The sequence below is a fragment of the Drosophila ficusphila genome, unplaced genomic scaffold (genome assembly GCF_018152265.1).
Source record: "Drosophila ficusphila isolate 14025-0441.05 unplaced genomic scaffold, ASM1815226v1 contig_791, whole genome shotgun sequence".
Lineage (NCBI taxonomy): Eukaryota > Metazoa > Arthropoda > Insecta > Diptera > Drosophilidae > Drosophila > Drosophila ficusphila.
Window position 1 is genome coordinate 19354982 of NW_025064737.1, and position 19886 is coordinate 19374867.

General features: G+C 41.5%; 1 protein-coding gene across 3 annotated transcripts in view; it reads right to left on the reverse strand.

The window, feature by feature from the left end:
* Positions 1-19886, reverse strand: part of LOC108095778 — a 34379-nt gene that overhangs the window by 13965 nt on the left and 528 nt on the right. Inside the window, exons 2-5 of one of the 3 annotated variants that reach the window (XM_017197028.2) lie at positions 15729-15925; positions 14131-14569; positions 12315-12659; positions 5872-6263 (exon numbers count right to left, since the gene is read on the reverse strand). In XM_017197028.2, the coding sequence (XP_017052517.1) occupies positions 5872-6263; positions 12315-12659; positions 14131-14569; positions 15729-15925 (1373 nt within the window). Of the gene's footprint in view, positions 1-3018; positions 3082-3948; positions 4196-5871; positions 6264-12314; positions 12660-14130; positions 14570-15728; positions 15926-19886 lie in introns of those variants that run through there. The other 2 variants (XM_017197031.2, XM_017197030.2) reach the window with 2 other exon arrangements.

Below are 19886 nucleotides of genomic sequence, written 5' to 3' on the forward strand. Positions count from 1 at the left end.
CTGTGACACATTTGGGTCACTCACAACCACAACTGCGTGCTCCACTGCCTGTTCGTGTGACCTTTGAGGGCGTTAAGTTCAAAAGTCGTACAAGTTTTCTATGCGGCATCCACAGAACGTTTGACATATGTACGCCCATAGCCATTCATTTGCATGCTCCTATGTATCTGTATCTACAAATGCTGGATATCCGCCCGGGTGCCGTGTTTTGGGATGGGATTGAAAACGGTACTGGGGCTCGCCGTGTGGGTTCTACGTGCTCATTGCGTTCTTTGACAAACGTGACAAACGAAACTTCAATTCAGCCGTCGAAGATATGTAGAGAGAATCACAGCTATAACGACAACGGCAAGCATTTCGTTTATATTGTTTGATATAAAAGTCTTTTGATTGATTTCACTCCGCTTATCTGCTTTGTAAAGCGATTTCTATGAGAACAGCCGACATCCCGCACACAGACAAAGAAATAGCTATAGGTTTTGGTAACCAGAGAAGACTCTAAGGTCAGTCGGGTTATATATGTACATACATACATAGGAGATGGGCGTCGAGGGCTGATGGCTGACTAAAGACCATTTTAGCTAACCAATTTGCATGACTCGTTGGGTCGCGATGCTTGAATTTCGAAAATCGATGCGACGGCCTTTATAGAGTTGCTCCTATTACACGCTGAGATTCAATAACTTAGCGTTTCTTTGAACTTTATGAGTCGGTCGTCGTGGGTGGAGTCGTTCTATATCCGGTGCTAATGAAGCCATTGTATGAAAGCAGAGCAAAATTCCAAATGCATAACTTCTTGAAAAATGAGATTTGTCATACGATGAATTGGGCAACTTACAGAGCTCTCTTTTGTTTTCGAATTTGAGCCCTATAAAAGCGGTTCTTATTCAAATTTCGTTACCGCACAAGTCACGCTATTCTCCCATTTCGCAAAAAAAGCAAACAATGTCCAGCGCCTCGAATCACACATTCTACCTTAATCATTGGGAACACACCTATGGGGTTCTAAACCTTATCTGCAGACATATTATACAATACACATCGACGACAACTGATATCTTTGCGTGCTTGTTGTTCTGTTGCTTATGTTTGTTTTTTTCAGCCATGAGCTGCGCAAGTTTTTAAACTGCCAAAACCAACAACCGCGATAACTATAAGATGGGTGGAAGAAGAGGAGCGAGACTAAAAGTAAACAAACTTAAGGGGTTATATCCAGTTGCGAGGCCAAAAAAATGAGCTTTTTTGAAAATTATTTTTGGAGAGGCTATTTATTGTATGAATACGTAATATATATGAAAAGATAGGTCATTATTTCCAGTTTTAGAATATATTTAAAAAAAAAAAAAAATTTGGACTCCGTCGGTCCTGTAGAGGATCTCCCGAGGGTCCACTTCAAAAAAAGGTTTTGCGGTGAGCAAAATATCTCCGGTCCAAATTATTTGAAATGCAAAAAACCAAAAGGATTACGTAAAGAATAGACAAATGCTGGTAATGAGACTTGGGATTTTCAAAATTTTGATTTTTGACAAAATGGCGGCTTCCCAAACATAAAACTTTGTTTTTGGCACAAAAATTTCAACTTTGAAGTGGCTAAAAAAATCGAAGTTTTTGTCGGAGCCAAAATTCCAAGTTTCATTACCTGAAAAAATATCTAAGAAGAGAATGTGAAAGTTTCAAGTCAATCGGACAAGCCGTCTCTGAGAAATTTTGCTCACCGACTTTGAAGACATAGTTTCGAGAAAAACGCACTTAAAGTTTTGGCTACTAGTTGAACTACATGGGAGGCGTCTTTACAAATACACTTATTACTCCAATACTATTTACCGGAATACTTTGAAATTTTCAGACAATCTTCTTAGATATATATACATTCAAAATAGGCAAAAAAAAAAATTTCGATTTTTTCAAAATCGCAACTGGATATAACCCCTTAAGGAATTGGTAAAAGTTGCCAGCAATGTGCCACAACAAATTTCGCGATGAGTTCTTTTTTAATCAAACATTTAAAACTTTTTAATAAGTGCAAAACTCCAAATAAATAGAATAACCAACGCAAACATAAACTTTGGCCTGTGGCGCGTTCTTAAGTGCTTCAGGTCGCTACACCTCCCCAAACCTTTAACATTCTCTTTCAGGTGACTGTGGTTGTCGAAACTTAGCTACACAAAAAAAATTGGGAAAAAGAGCGTATGGGCTAGGTGTTCATATTCGCCTTCAAAATCGGTAAAAATTACTTTTTTATGTTTGATTGAGGGAACCTAATTTAATTTTTTTATAACGGCACGAAATAGAATATAGGGTAATTTTCTCAGTGCATAAGACCCAGAAAAACTTATTTTTTGTATGCTTAAGAGTCACAAACTTTCGTTGTACACTATTTTGTTTTTATTTTACGGGTAAACGAAAACCCGAAATATAAGAGGCGCATACGTCTCTTGAACTTTATGGACGGAAACGTTAGGGGTTTACGGGTTTGTTTTGCTAAACGAACCGAGATAGAAACAACGGCTAAAAACAACCTTTGAAATATTAATGGTCAGCGTGAACTTCAGCTTGAATTCCCAGTGGGTCTTTGGGTGGTAAGTGGAAAATGGGAACTTGGTGGCCTAGGAAAATTGCGTGCTGAGCTAAATTTGCAGCTGTCAACTGCAAAAACTGCAGTAAACAAACCGCAAGGCACAACATGCATTGGGAAAAGCAGTGGAAAACGAGAAAACCTAGCTGACAAGAGTTTTATAGTGGCGGGTTTTTCAGACTAACAGATGAAACATTTTTCTTTTCAGACGCCGACAACTTTGACTTTCCTGCGGTGTGAATAAACCTTGGTTAACAAAAGCCAAGACAACGCAAAAATGTTGCAATAGTTCAAGTTTTTCATGTCGTTGCATATTTTTTACCCCCTCAAAACCCCCTCCTTATAAACAACAACAAAGTAAGAGGCTGCCTTTGTGTAGAAGTGTGTGTTTGGTTGGTTGGGTGTGTGTGTGGTAAAGGTGAAGTATGTGTGCGTGAGCTTACCTGTTCATTGTGCGGGGAGCGTATTTAAAATTGCAGCACAAACCACTTTAATGAAAACGTCGACTGTGAAAACAACACAACAAATAAGACAACAACAAAGATCAGTCGGCTTGCAAAAAGCTTTTTACAGTTGCAGTTTCTTACGGCTGTGTGAGTGCAAGCGAAAGAGGAGTTCCACAGAAATAACATTCGGCATATTTTTTTAATATTTTAACAATATTTTACAACAAATGCAGGCAAAAATTCAAGCACTTTATTTTTAAAATATTGATGATTTAATATTTTGTATCTGTATTGTTTTTTACAATTAATTTCATCATCAGATGATGTTTATTTTTGTTTCAGTGTAAATAATTATGTTGCAGCAAAAAGTGGGGGGCGTACAAGGAAGAAGAAGACGCATCAACGGGGAGACAGTTTGATAGACACGTGAGTAAATTGCACTCGCCCTCTCTATCTCTCTCTTCCTTCGTCCCTCTTGGCCACAAAAGCAAAAGTTCACTTTCGCTGCCCCTCTCTTTCTTTCGCCCTGACAATTGTTGCTGCGGCTCCCACAAAGTTGGACATGCAATCCAATTACCGTTAGAGCCCAACTGTCTCCCAGCAAATTGCAGTTTTTACTGGCACGTAATATTTAATTAACATTGCAAATAAACACAAACCACGAATTTCTCTTTGGCCCGAAGCTATTTACTGGGTTTTTAAAATACTGTTTGGGGTTTTACGTTTCTTTTTTAAACGAAAGCGACGCCTTTAGTTTTTTGACACTTCTTAAGTAGCACGCACACACTCTCCTTTTGGCCCTCTCTTTGTAGCTCTCTCCCGCTACTTCTGCGCAGGTAACACCAACAAGGTGATCTCTTTTTCTCTCTCTCTCTTTCTCGCACACTCACACCGTGAAGCCGCAAACAGGTAGCTGTGTATACGTACACTCACACACACGGAGACGAAGCAAGCGAAGCAGAAACAAAACGGCCAAGAGACGCGTTTTTCATTCGACAAATTTTCACAAATTTTTAATCCGTAATCTTATTCAGCACTAAGAAAGAAAAACAGATCTACACTTGATGTCAAAATAACGACATTCACCAATTGGGATTTTTAAAACACAAACTGTCGAATGGGGACTTCTTATTCGCGACGCCGACGCGCAGTGCGCTCTCCGCTCAAAAGACGATCGTCGAATGAGAAAACAAAGTTATTTGTTGCTCCGCTCGGCGATCGTGGGGAACAACCGTTGTTGTCTGCCGCAGTCGCTGCCGGCGTCGACGTCGACGTCAGCGTTGGCGTTGGTAGTTAATGGTCAACGCTTCACAGTTATTCGCAGAGTTGCCAAGAAAATCGCCATTCTTTACGTTAAATATACATAGTTAAGCTAACTAACTGATCTAAATGATGTAAAAAAGCAAATACTTTTTAACAATAAAGTCCTAAACAAAATATTGACGTCTGTGGTTAAAAAATTAACACGACTTAAGCTTTCCAAATTTTCTGATATTTAAGGCACTTATACCTACATAATTTTAAGGCAAAAAAGCTAAGCTCACAACACTGAAAGTTCGCCACTCTCTGTGGCGTTGCAACTTGGAAGTTTCTCAGCTGGGGGCATCTATAAAGCGAGATAATGAGTGGGAGAACATACAGATCACTCTCCCAGCCAGTCTATTTTTCGCTATCGCAGCAAAAGGCTTATCCCTTGCTTCGGAAGCTGGGAGGGGAAGCTCGGCTTTATTATTTCATGTATCCCAACCAATTATCAGAGAATTATTATATACACAACGAAAAATAAACTATTATTTAATATGGATAAATTTCGACTTAGAATTGTTATCAAAAATATATTAAACAAAATAAAATGCTTATGGTTTTATTAAGAACTGAAGTGAGACTTTAGCATGTTGTAATTTCGTTCAATTCTAACTTTAAGTATATATTTCTGAATGTAATAATAATCTGGTAAGCTTACTGATTTTTTTAATCGGAGACAAGTTCCGGTTTCCTTTTTTCTTTCTCTGATAGGCTTTGGAGTGCACTTCTAGGAAAAGTTTGATTTTAAAGTTTGCTTAAGAGAAACCGCTTGAGGATTTTGAACAAGTTTCGGTTTTGCTCTAGTAACTATTTCAGCCGATTGAACCCCGAAGCACTAAGGCACAAGTTTTCACCTTTGACTTGTTGAGTGTTTTACGGCCCTAAAAGTTTGTTTTCATCGGCGGCAAATGCTAAATATTTCACCATTAACAAAAGTTTGTGAAGATTCTCTAGTTCGTTGCATTAAATTGATTTTTTGATCAATAAGCCACTCTCGGATTTTCAATCGCAGGGCCTTTTTGAGCTTTGAGCACTTGGCCCAAGTGGCAATCGATTTAATACCGCGCCTGCCCGGCTTTTCATCCGGAAAACTCAAGTGCGCATTTGAATTTCAATCAGCTAGCTGCAGCGAAATAAATAAGCCACCGATGACTAGAACGATGAGCTCTTTCCGTCCACTTCCCATTCTGGTCGGAAAGTTCCCTTCAACAACTTGACAGAGATGGTAAAGCTATAGTATTTGGCTTTATCTGGCTAATTTAAGCTTAAAAGGTTGTTTCTTCTAGGCTAAGGTGTATCCAGTATTTATAAAAAGATATTATTTAAAGTAATATTTCGTATTATGAAGTTACAAATGGTGTGTTATGAAATTATTTGTTAAAGGCTTTTTGTAAATGTTTCCTGTGCGTAATAAGCTTTTGTTAAACAAACAAAAGATATATACTCTATATATATATATTTCTCAGCACTATACATCGATATGACACGCATCGCCAGGCAACAAAACAGAAATTGTGGATTCCGCATCCGATTTTCCGCACTCACCGTTTATGATTCTGGTCAGCTTGGAGCGGCGTGTGGAAGAGGGGCTCAGCATGCTTTCGCGCCGGCTGCTGCTGGCACTGCTTGCCCCGTTGCCACCTGACGCCCCATGGTGACCTGGTCCGCCCGGTCCACCCGCTGTTCCGGAACCGGCTGCCGAGTCACCGTAATTGACATTCAGCTGGGCCTGCGCCTGCGAGACGAAGGAGCAGGACGACGAGGTGGAGTACAGGCTGCTGGCCGAAGGACGTTTGCTGAATGGCGAGGGTCCTCCCGAGGTGGAGGCGGCTCCTGGCGCCGTGACTGCCAGCGAGGAGCGCGGCGACTCGCTAAACACAATCTCGGCAAAGGAGTCGATGCTGGCCGAGCGCTGAAGTGCACTGCTGTCCTTGCGCCTGCAAAAAAGGATACACATAAACCAAAGTCATGAAACACGATGAGCAATTCAATGGATTCTGGTGGGGATTCCTTCGTGGGAGGAGGCAGGAGAATCGAATAACAAGTGCAAACTTGCCGAGTATCGTAATTACTTCACGCTGTCTGACATTTTAATGAGCTGCCCGCAGGCCATTAAGTGTCGCCGCGGTCACTGGCCGGCCTAGTTGCCATAATGTGACCGTTTTTTATGGCCACGCCGGGAGGAGAAAGCCGCTCAATGGGGCAGCGGTACAAGTGTCGCCACTGCTGTGCAGATACACGGCAAAAAAATCATATTATTTTCTAAAATTAAACATTTTTTTATAGGTGTATACTACATGTGAAAAGATTTAAGAGCTTATATTTAACGACTTTGGCTCAAAATTATTAAAACAATTACTCAATTTGAGACTGGTTCATACTAACACTAAATATCATTCAATTACAAATTACTTTTTATACATTTATCGACTGAGTTCTTATTTTAAAAACTTTTTTGTCAGCTTATTACATTTTTTATGGCTACGAACTGATTTATTTTATTAGTTATTCACCAATTTTCCCTTAAGTGCAGCCACAACAGCGAACAGCTGTCGCTAATGCTGTTCTGTGGGTAATGCTGACAAAGTTGACGCATGTTTATGGCTGGCCGAGCGTATTTCTTCATTCAAGTCAAACACTTTTCTGCGCTTTTTCCGCACTTTTCTTTGCGCTTTGTTGGCACGCTTTTGCCCATGACTGGTCAAGTTTATGGCCTGCAAATCGAGGTGATGGATGCGGCCGATGGGTTAGAGTAAACTGCAATTTACGGCTCACTTGGCGGCCTACTAATGGATTAATTTGCCATCCCATCTGCCTGGGAACTGAGTGGCTGTAGTCGATGTGTTGGCAGTTCATGACTTGACTGCACAGCGAACTTTAGTTGCAAACTTTGCTTTAACTTCGGTTGCAGCATATTTTTGCTGTGTTTTGCCCACCCTGAATTAATTTGCAAGCCGCACACACAAATCGAGTTACCCCTGCCGTCTTACTTTTGCTCATTTACAGCATTTGCATAATCAGAGTCAAGTTGGGAAAACTCGACCACATTAAGCACGCCCCAACCTTGAGGCAAACTTTCTCTATGCCAGCGACCGGCAACCAATTTGTTCTCCAATGAAAGCCCATATATTAATATGAGTTTCGGATGTCTGGCTGTTCAACATGTCGTATGCGCAACATTTTCAATTAAAACCGCAAAAGCTGTCGGCAAATCTCAACGCCCTCGTAAAGTCAAGTCGGGGGATTAACGAAGCTGTTCGGGGGGAGCAGAGGATTCGTCCTTGTAGCAGGATGCATTTGTACACACGCTAATTCAGTTAATACGAAACCATAACAAACCCGGGGAGTCGCTCTTTCCGATCTCCGTCTTCGACTTGGCTCCTACCCACGAGACAATTAACTGAGTTTGCAATTAAACACATTCATAATTTGCCAACAGCTAAATACGCTTAATCAACGCAAATTCAATCAAATTACGACGCTTTTAAGCAACAAACGAAGTGCTTCCCCCGCTCCGAAAAGTAACCCTTCGCCCATCAAGCAGTCAGTTCTCCTTTTACACTAAGAAAAATACTGGGAAGTTGAAATGTTAAATAAGAAGTTACTTAAATTATAATAATCTTTTATCATAATATTGTTTTTCTAGATTTAAAATTTTATTATTATTATTATATAGAAATTATCCACAATTGCAAATTGTGAATAATTTTATGCTTTGTTTTAAGCAATAGCTACCGTGGCCTTCTGCTTAAGTTGTAGATTTAAAATTATATTTCTATCTTAGATGGGATCATTTTAAATATTCTTTTCCCCTGAAAAACTAAACATTATTTGCGTTTTATTGCCTCTTTTATTCTGAGTGTTCATCCACATCGCATAGTAAACTGTGGTGCAAAAACTTGTACTCGTCATCGTCGTTGATGGCTGATGGCTGGGGCTGAGTGGGGTTGGCCTGGGCTTTAGTGGGGTTGGCCTGGGGTTGGGGTTGGGGGCTGGGGGTTGAAAAGAAATATAAGAAACCCCAAGCCACAGACACATTTCACGGCAGGCGACAGGCGGCAAAGTAGACCCTAGTTAGCTCTACTTGACTTGCTGCTGTGGCGTGTTGCCCTTGCTGGTTGTCAACCTCCTCGTAGGCAGATGAGAAATGACAGGCGACCATATGCCTGGCATTCTCGATTCCCCGGGACTAACCACCATAAGATTGCAGCGTGTTGGCCAACAAGCCCCAAAGCCCCTGAAGCCAGGCGACTTCTAGGAGCTGTCGATAGTAATGATTGTTATTAATTTATGCATACACGCCGGTGCCAAGCACTTTAACCAACTGCCAACTGGTGGCAATAAGTCAAGAGCTGTGCCAAACAAACTTGGCCTCTGTTTTCCTTTTCCAGGAAAATAGCATATCGAAAAATCAACAGCAGTGCCAGCCATTTGACTTGACAAGGTCGCATATATTCTGCAGGTGAGCCGAGCGACCTGAATAATGGGATATATAGTGCACATGTGCTCGGAGAAAGCATTCTCTTGGTGCAAAAATTCAAAGTAAATAATGGAAATTCCTTCACAGCATAAACATCTTTTTGCTTCCCCAAGTTTTCCTGTTTAAATCTCCAATCCTAAATATTAAAGCTCTTCTCTCTGCAGATTTGGCTGACATTTTCCCCAGTGAATACCTTCCTAAGCCCGGCGTGCATGTCATTTGGGCTCCCATTTTCACTTTCCACAGAAAACTGCCTCAATCACAGGTGATTTCCAGGCAATGTGCTAAGAACAGGTGACACATTTAAGCACACAATGCTTTAACATTTCGTAGTTCGCTTCCCGAAAGTGGATGAAAATTCTGAGGAATTGGTAAGCGTATCCCAGGGAAAACTCCTTAAAGCATTCGAGGGCGGGGAAACTGTCAAGGGTTGTGTGGAAAATGGTCTTAATGGGGACTGGCTGGCAGTTGAGTCAGATGTGGGTTGGCAGCCTCAAAACAATTGACTGCGACATGGCTTAGTGTCGCCTGCACAGTAATTGGATGTGAGTGAAAAGTGCATTGGGACATGGAAGTTAGTTAACTCTGGATCGATATCCATTCGTCGGGCTGTGTGCGTTTCGGCCTGGTCAAATGAGCCGTACATTAGGCCTAATGACTGCCGACCAACTCCAGCCAGCCGACTCTTTCAGGGTCACATCTGGCAAATTTCGGTTGTTTTCTGTCGCTCATCATCAGAGCGCGTTTTCCACTCGCATTTTCCGACCTTTTGTGCGAGTTACACACACACACATACATAGGCACGCACAGTTCCCGCTCAAAGGACACAAAGTGAAACTGAAAATAAATCAGGAACAGAATGGCGGCCGTTCCACACAAATTGATGTTGACATCAGCAAGTCGGCGACTTTGCCGAGGCTTTTAGCTAAACTTTTTTTTTTACTTTTTATTCCGCGAAGCCGCATGCAATTTATAAAATTTTACACTACATAACCTGCCGCAAATTCCCCTCCCCCACCCACACAACGCAGCTAATGAGTTTTGTCATTGTATTTGTTTTCGCATCTGTGTGGGCGGGCGGCTTCTCGGCGTGCATGGCGCACATGACGTATGCGCAATTTCAGTTATGGTTCGTTTACTCGAACTTCCAGTGGCATCTTGTTGTCCCAGCTAGTTTAGTAGCTCTTTCTGCCGCAGGAGCAGCGGCGACAAGACGCACAAAACTTTATCCTCAACGCCAGGACACGATTTTATTGGCTTCGCTTCGCGTCCTCTTCATCTTTTAATACCTCGTAGTTGCAAAGTACAGGGGTATAAGACTACTTTAATCTTTGCAACAATCTAGATCACTAAATTTGGTTAACATTAAAAGTAACGCTTGTAATAAAGTTTTACTGCGCGTGCTTATTAAAAACGCAAGTTGTATGTCTTTAATAGCCGGATGTTAAGGCCAGCTTCCTTTTTGCTGTTCAACAGGATGGCTTTAAAAAATCCATATCCATTTACAATCACTGAGTGGGTGGAACAAGTCGACTGAAAATTGGTTATTGAAATAAACTCCCTTGCATATGGAAAGAGTTGTTAATGTTTGGTTAAGATTTAAACAGTGTGCTGTCAATACTTTCATTTATCATTATATATACATTTTTTTCAACTATGAAATATAAAATATGAAATAACAGGTATCCTTATAGCCTTATACAACCACTTTCCCTGCTCACTTTCTTAAAAAGCTAAAGGTTCGGTTGGTTCGCCTCCATCTTTGTCTTTGTCTGTTGGCTCATGAATAATGCATTCACAATTAAGCCAGTGAGGACTGAAAAACCCCAACTAAGACCCTAACTGGGGAGTTTCCCGACCCACTCCGGAGTCCAGTCCCCATCTTCCTAGCTCCATCTTGGCTGAGCTTTGCAGTTATTATTATGCGCATTGCTACTCTTGCCATTTACGTTGTTTTACTTGCGTACAAGCTCGTTGGCTCTAAATTTAGCTACGTAGCGCTGTGCAAACAGAACAACAACGCTGGCCATAACCCTTCCTCCCAAAAAAAAAGAGAGCGGACTCCTTTTGTTTCGGTTTTGGGTTTTTGCATTTGAAAATATCAAAGTTTAAACACATAAAGCAGTGACGTTGTTGCCCCAACACTCTGTATTCTGTGTTCTGTATTCTGTGTTCTGTATTCTGTGTTCCGTATCCAGTGTCCTGCTGACAGAAAGAGAAACCCAGACAGAAGCGTTGCAATCAGTGCTTTCGGTGGGGGAAAGGCCCTTTTGCACCCCCTGCGGCTTGTTTGCCAAAATGATTTTACACTCTTGACCATGGTCAACGGCAAGTGGTCCATTGTGCAGCGGAACGGAGAGTTCAAGTCATAGTCTTTCCGCTCGTAAATTGCTTAATCCCGTCAGGGACATGGCAAATCGGGCAGTCTATATTTGGCCCTCATAAATGATGCTTAGCCATTTCCCCTTTGTTTCATGTCGATAAATGTGCTTACATAATTAATCAGGACTAGTTTGATTCCGCCACAAATCCGTTGAAGCTGGTGAATTTGGAAACAGCGAACGAGCTAAAATTAGGAATTCCAATTTAACTTGCATCCCTTTTCAATTATTTATTGCTGGTAAACCGAACAAAAGCCACTATTAAATAAGTGGCATTACATTTGTTTGACTCATTGCACGCGTTTTGTGCACTGTAAAAAAAAGTGTGAGTAATTAGGGTATATATATATATGAAAATAATATCCAAACTGGATGAACCACAAGAATTATTTTGTATATCTACCTATAGTGGCAGATTAAGTACTTGTTTGTTGGGTTGCTTTATCACCACTAAACTTTTATACAAATGATAACAATAAGCAATTGAAAGTTACCCAAATTGTTCAAGTACTCTCCACTTGTGGTATGGATTATTCCTATAGCAACTAGCTGGGATTATTGCTTAATTGGTTACCCCATTCCGAACAAATGCTCCTGCCTTCGGGGTTGCCAGGACCTTTAAGTCCTAAGTCTTAATACCACCTGCAAGCCGGCCAGCTGCGGTTTGATTTGTGCAACTTATCGTGCGGAGCGAGTGGCGTTAATTAAGCAGCAAGTGTGGCAAGCGGGGGGAGGAGGGGGGAGGATGTAATGCTCGGGGCGTGTTAATCCTGCGACTGCATGTGTCTCCATTAGCTCGCCGTGAACCGTAACGAATGAAGACAAATGCGGCACTCGAGCGCAGACCAAGCTGCTGGCCTGTCATCAAGTCATCCCTCTGTCCATCCGTCTGACCAACCTCATATATATGGCCGACCATTAGGTGGCAGACACCCACAGATCCACAGACCCAGAGACCCCGAGACACCCGACCGAGATCAGCTTTCCAGCTCGAGGGCGTAAATGAAATTAGCTAATTGCAGCAGCTCTCCACCAGACGAGTCAAGGTGAAAGGTGACGGGACAGAGCTGTCTGCACCGCAAGTGCGGTGCGGTGGTGTTGTTGAGTTGTAAATTACGTATACGCACCTCTCCCAGGACAGACGCCGTGGCGCCTCCTCGCCGAGCCCCAGGCCGAGTCCTCGTCCCAGGCTCTGGACCGCATTGTCGCCAGGCGGCGGTGGCTGCAGATTGGACCTGCCTGTCAGGCCGCTTGATTGATGCAGCAATTTGGCCAGGCGCGTGAAGGTCGTGCTCGATCCAGACCCGGATCCGGACCCCGATCCCGATCCCGAGCTGGCTGTCTCCGCCAGCGGCATCTCATGCAGAGTGTGCTCCCGGGACATTGGGGTTGAGGCCTCCGAGGAGGCGGCCGCTCTCTTTCGGGCCGCCAGGCGATAGGCACGCGCTGCCACCACATGAGGAGAAGGAATTCTGGAACAGAGGTAATTTAATTAGGAAAAATTGATTGGTAAAGGCAGTAAATCGCTACAAAAGTTGTAAATTATTATTAAAATCAAGACTATTAATCCGATGTGCTTAAGAAATCAATAACAATCAATGTTAAACAGAAGACGAACGAAATTTAGTTGCAATTAGATTTCCCACGCTTTCCGGTTTGAATCGTCCAAATTTAACTTTTTGACATTTTTATGTTCACTTATGAAAATCTGTTGCTTATGCAATTTCCATTTAATTCTCTTCTATAAACTATATACAATTTTAAACAAGTTAATTCATAGAATTAATTTGTGCATCATCAAAAACTTGTTAAAATGAATTTTTCGCATTTATTTTCAGAGTTAATTTTCGTCTAACAAACATTTGACTTCAGCTGACAAATGTCTGATTTTTTGGACATTGTTTTTTGGCAACCAAATGATAATTTATTTATGATGTGCAGCTGCAAAACTTTATATGCTTTCCGAAAATGTAGTGAAAATAGTAAAGCTATTTACCTGCTACAGTCGACTCTCGTTAATTCAAACCTGCGATAATTCGAACCTCTCTATAATTCAAAGTTATCACGAGGTCCCTACGAAATCTCTTTATATTTCGAACTAAATCAATACATTTTCATACACTTGGTAATTCGAACGAAAAATTAATTGATATTTAACAAAACCACGCGTTAATTCGAAGTCATCAGCGTCTAACACTCGACAATTCAAAGTTGCAAAGAAAAAAGGCGGAAATTTTGGGACAAGTTCAAACTTGCCTTTGTTTTTGTTTTAATTATGTATGTAGTTTTACCATTTGACGCACACACTTCTTACGAATTGGTTTGTTTACTTATTCAGTTGCTGTTACTATTTCGCTGGTATGCATATTAAAAGTTAGTGTTAGCTATGAGCCCTAGAAAGTAGAAAGAACCTTTGGCAGAGGTGTCAGTTAAGGAAGAAAAAACCTCATTTGATACCTTATAAAGCTTATGTCTACAAAACGAAAGTGATGAAAAAGCATTTCAGGCACTTTTTCTCTTAAAAAAAGTTATTGAGCAGTGTGAGCAGCAGAATTGTGCTTTAAAGCAAACCAGTATAACGAAGTTCTTTCGAAAGATTAATTAATTCACATTACGAATACATGTACGTCCACGAATGTACCTCTTAATTCTTATCATTTTTATATTAATAAATAAAAATTAAGAAGCACTTAATAATTCGAAGTTTTATTTATTTTCTCTCGCAAATTTCGAACCATTTGATATTTCAAACACTCGATAATTCGAAATATTTCAAGAGTCCCTCGAGTTTCGAATTAACGAGAGTCGACTGTATATTTAAATTATATTTTTTGCCAATTTTAGTTGTTCGTTTAATTAAATTTGTCTTGCCTCTAGCCAAAATATTGAAGTCATTTAGCTTTAAAAACCCCTTAATTAGTGATATCTCTGTGATTTACCCACCTGAGCAAAAGGGATCCGTCCGCGTGGCACTCGAAGTCATCGGATAGTTGGAACAAAGAGCTGTCCCCCAGATGTTGCAGATGCTGCAGGTGGGCGTGCTGTTGCTGCAGCTGCTGCTGATGTTGCTGCTGTTGGTGCAACTGCTGCTGGTGGTGCTGGTGGTGGTGGTGCGAGCTCTGATGGTGGTGCGGTGTGCTGCCCGAGGACTTTCGCCGATAGACCAAATTGCTATCGTCTTTGGGCAAATTCAATGATTTCACCATCAGCGTGTTGTTGTTGTTGGCCAAATGGGTGTTGTTGTTGTTGTTGCTGCTGGCCGGGTTGTTGTTGCTGCTGTTGCTGCTGCTGCTTGTGATGTTGTTGGTGGCACGTGTGAGCAACGACCATCGATGACCGCTGGCACTGCCGCTGCGGCTTTTGCTGCCCAGCAAACGCTCGTCTGCGGGAAATGTGGCAAATGGGATTAAACGGTCAGTAAATATACGGATTTTGCATGTCTATATACAAAAAGGCCTGTGTGGGCAGAATGCACTTTCATTTTATTAATCATAACATGCTTTGAAAACCTGTCAAAAGTTTTTAATTACATATCATGCTGCCACAAAATGCCAAACCCACACAAACATGTCCCGATGCCAGAGGAAATTCCGCAAAGCATTTCCATTAAAATACGATGGTTTTCGGAGAAGACAAAATTCCATGAAACAAAGCCGTTCAAGCACTTTAGATTTCATTTGAACAAGTCCTAAATTTGAATTGCCTGACCACTTATTGTAATCGGATTACTTCAGCAGAATATGCCAATTTCAATTATACTTGTAGTATTTTTTAAGCTAAGAACAAGAATTCGTAAATTTAATTTGAATTTTAAAGTATTTACCTTTTTCTTAAAATATTCAAACTATATTTCTTGTAGCATTCTTTACAGCGCTAAAATGGTATACATTTTCCATGCCCTTTAATTAGTTATTCAATTAAATCTGGTCCATGAAATTGTATTGAATCTCTTTCAAGAGAGAATTCCATTTAAAAATTGTGTGGGAAAGGTTAAATGTAATTTACAGATTTAAAGGCATTCAAAGGAAAATCAATGAAAGGATGCTGGAGTTGGTATTCTAGATCGTAAATAAGCCTTTAACAGCAGCTCTCAGAACAGACAGCCATATATAAGCTTTTATCGGATGTCCTTGACCTGCTTCTCAGCTTAGCCATAATAAATCAATTTCTGTTTCGAGCCCGAATGTTATCTCAATTAAACTGTTTTACTCCCAACGCACAAGTACAGTTCCGTCCAAAATAATAGTACAACTACTAAATTTTAAATAGTACTTTCAATCTATCATATATTGTTTTAATTTTTGTTTGCTTTTGACGGGTATTTCAACTTGTCGGAAAAATAATTAATGAATATGAACTCTCTTCAATCATTTTTTCCAGGAAATTCTGAAAGAGCTTTATTATAGCAATTATGTATGCAACATTAACTGTCAAAATATGATTTTGAGTAATTACAGTCGTTCGGTGTGTAAAGATAAGACCTGGCTGTCCCACGTGATTCTCGAATGTAATTAACCCATTGCGGGCGCACTTGTACTTACCCAATTGAAATGTTTGTTTGTCCGTGTGCAGCGAGACGACCGGAAGTCCTGGCACAATGATGGCGGGCAGTGTGCGCGACCGCAACAATGGCGGCGGCAGCTTGCGGCTGCCCGGTCGCGATTGTGACCCGGAACCACCGCCGCCGGCACCACCCACTCCACCTGCTCCACCCGCGGCGGCGCCACTCTGCTGGGCTCTGAAAGGAAATGAATTGAACGGGTGAGAAGTGGAGAAATGGAGAAGTGGGCGGGGGCAAAAGGGTGCGGAAGAGCAAAAGAAAGTGCCAATAATAAGTTAATGCTATTATTTATTAAGTGCGACGAGTCGGGAGTGTCAGCAAGTAAATGCAATTATTTCCCGTCCTCATTGCACTTCTCCACGCCATTTCCGTTTCATTTGCATGTCCCACCCACTGGCATCCACGCCCAATCCTTGCGAAAATTCCCTGGCACATTGAACGAAAGGATTGGAAGGATGATGTGCAGGAATCCTATTCTGTTTTTCAACTCTTAAGACGTCTTAATGAAAGTTAGATTGCAATAAAAGAAATGTTTTATAATCTCAAATAAATAAAAGACTTTATTTTACATTTAAAAATACAAAGAAGACTATCCAATTTAATGATTTTAAGTGAATCTTTTAATTGTATAGTTTACAAGAAACATAGTTGGACTCTTTCCATTCCAGCCTTTAAACTTGAATCGACATTTTATTGAAGATACTTCCGTGGCAAGCCCAAATGCCAGGAATTTAATTTGTCTATTACTTTCGCCCACTGTGCGTTGGCTGAGTGTCATTGCCAGCTGTCGCTTTGCGCATTTTTTTTCGCGCTCGCATGTGAATTACATTTGATTGTTGTGTGGAAATTACTTTCGACACCTCAGCGGCCCTGCAAAACCCATTCGAGCGCCCTGTTATCAGCTGCCTACGACAGCTGGCAGCTCCCCGATTTCCCGGTTTCCCGCTTTACCGCTTTCCCGCCATCCCGCTTTTCCGTTTTCCATAAAAACCCCGCTATTTCAGCCGCCTGATGTGTGATTGAATTCCTGGCACTCGAGTGCGATTCCCAACTTGACGCCTACACCAGATGCGTCTGGTGCTCCTCCTTCAAATGATGGAACAGATCCACAACCCATTCCAACCATCCAACCATTCAACCACCCACTTTCCCTCCACTCGAATTGCACGCATTTATTCCTATATATCTGCATGCAATAAAAAACGAGAATCACAAGAGGAGTATGCTAAAAAAAAGGGGAAAAACTTTTTATTTGATTTATTTCTGACTTTGACATTTTGCCAAGGCGCCCGAATATCTGCCAGAGTTCCCAACAACATCATGTCTCCTGCAACATTGATGGCGATAGCGGACGGGTCTGCCAAACGAACAGAAATCAGCAAAGTTTTACCCACCCAGAGGCATTTACAAGATCCCAGCCAGGGACAACACATTCAATTGCTTCTCCATGGCAAAAAGCTGCACCCGCACTTATTTCTTTGCCGTCACAGGGAAAAAATGCAGCAAAGTTGCAGCAAAAGGCAAAGGAATCATGTAAGCAATTTATCTGCGTCCTTGCCACCGATGGGGCAAGGGGAGACAACAGCGAACAACTTGAGAAAACAGGCGAAATAGTTAAAGCTGCCAAAAGAGCAACACACAGCACAATGTCCACACATAAATAAAGGAAAAATTACATAATGCCTTAGCGAAATAAGTTAAAGCTGTTAAGTTTTGCCCATGGCGCCCTTTTGTTTTTACAGCACACAGAAAAAAATAACTAAAATAATAAAAAAAGAAAGGTTAAATAAATATACAACAAGAATACTTATTAAAAGACGGAAAACAAACATAAAATCTTTATAACACTAAAGATTGTTATTTGAAACATATATTTTTCCTTGTCTTATATTTTTTATCAAGCAGTGCCTCTCAAATATTTTTATATAAAATGAATTGGAGTTAAGTACGCACTTAATGTTCACTAAATTCTGGTAGACCAGCTATCTCAGCCAAAATCTACTATCAGCTAAACTACATTGTGCGTATACAAAATTAGTGTCTAATTTAGGAAAATATTTTCGCTGTGCAGCTGAGAGGCTTGAGGTTTCCCGGCGGCGTTTTTTGAAGAGTGTCGAGCACAAAGGGGCAAAAACGAGCGAGTATAATGCCGCAGCACCCACTAAAGCCAAGCTGTTACAGCTCGCAGCAGGAGCTCCAAAAGGCAACAAAGCCATGAAACTGACGAAAGGGGTGGCAGGTTGGGGTTCGGGGGTTAGCGACCTGCCACAGCCCACTCGCATAACTCAAAGCGGATCTACATAATTGACGTGAAATACTCGTAACCGTAAATCGTACATTACCCAACAGCCAAAAAAGCAGAAGGGGAGTGGGTGGTGTTGGTAAAAGAGTGAAAAAAGGTTAACATGTTGCCGGAATTGCTCGGAAAAGTGTTTTAAGATGGGGCCTGCATAAAAGTTTACGCCGTGATAATGGAGCCATGCGAGGAAAGGTGTTACTTAATGAGCAAGGCAGCTGGAAGCCGAGATCAAAGGGATATGAAACACTGCTCTTCAGGGAAGAATTATCACTGGACAGTGTCACAGAAACACAAAGGTACACACCTTGTGAATCAATTACTCCCCAACGATTATCTCGACTCCCATTTGCATAGTGCAATTAGGAAGTTCCATCGGCACCTCGCTCGAAAACTAATGAAGTTCTTTCGTATCGGGCGTATTAACATCAGCTACGACAACATTCCACTCGCATTTTGGGCCTCATTTGTGTGCAAAGGGAACAACTAAGCCGAAAGGCTTTGCCAAATTACGCATACGCAGCGTGGGCGCCCTGTAATCCTCCATGTGGTTGTGTGTGTGAGAGTTGCTGTGTTTGTGTGTGTATGCGGGGGTCCTTGTAATTGCATTTGCTGCTGTGTTTACATGTGCGTGCATAATTAGAGCAAATGTTGTTCGTGTAATCAAATCATCGGAAGGCGGCTCTTTTTTTCCAGCTCAAAAGGACACCCGACGGGCCACGCCCCCTTTTTTGAATGGGTTAAGGGCGGCAGCCTCGTTCCGTGAACTCCAGGATAAGTGAGTGAACTTTAAGCGAACCCACTTGAAGCCCGCTTCCTCGTTGCTCGTGCCTAATTGAGTTTGCCGTTCGGCATTCCTTGGCAGTCTCCCTGCTCCTTAAGCAAATGTTGGGCGGGCGAATGCCAGGACATAAGAAGCATTTTCATTACGCCGCGATGCAGCTGGGTAAAAGGAAATTTTTTGCGAGAAAATTCCACTTCCTTCTTCTTTGCAGCACACGCACACTCCAAAATGTGCAATAAACTGCGATGGCGAGCGAGTGGGTGGAACTGCGGATAAACATTGCTGCGAATCTCTAACGAGTTGCGTTCCTGGCAAACAAATGAGCAATGGCGGCAGGACGTGCATGGGATCGAGATTGGATGCCTGGCCACGCCCCCATCTGCACCTTGCCACGCCCCGAACGCCCCCAAAAAAAACACTTGGCCGCTGTAAGGCTAAGGCTCCTACTTATCAGCCAGTTGGAGGGTCCTTCGCACGTTGCATCCGGCAATACAATTGCGTTGCCAGGCACTCAACCGAACTCGGCTAAAATGCGCTTAAAATGCAGGCACCTAAAAGCTGCTTTTCATTCATTTCCGCAGGGTATTCGGCAATTTCCAGGAGGGTTTCCAATTTCAAGCTTAAAACACTTTTGCTGTATCTAAAATTAGGTGCCTGGGAAGCCACAGATTTTTGGGAATGTAATTCAATCTTAAGAAACTTTAAATTAAAACACAAGAAACCAAAGGATAACAAACTAAACCACCTGTACAAATAAATCTTCAGTACCATATTTGTTTGTTTTGCCGAATTAAAAGAATATCTTCTTTGGTTATTTGTTATTTTCAGCTTAAAGAAAATCTGCTTTATTTACTTGCTTGAAAATGCTTACAAAAATCTGCAAAAAAGGACATAAAACTTTGTCACAAAAAAATTAAATTGAAATAACCCCTCAACGAAATGTCAATACTTAAACAAGCAATATTTTTATTGGCAGTAAATGGCATTTGGTAATTTAATTACTTTAAAAATCGATTGGGCTAAAATGTTTTAAATACTTTTAAATTAATTACACAAAC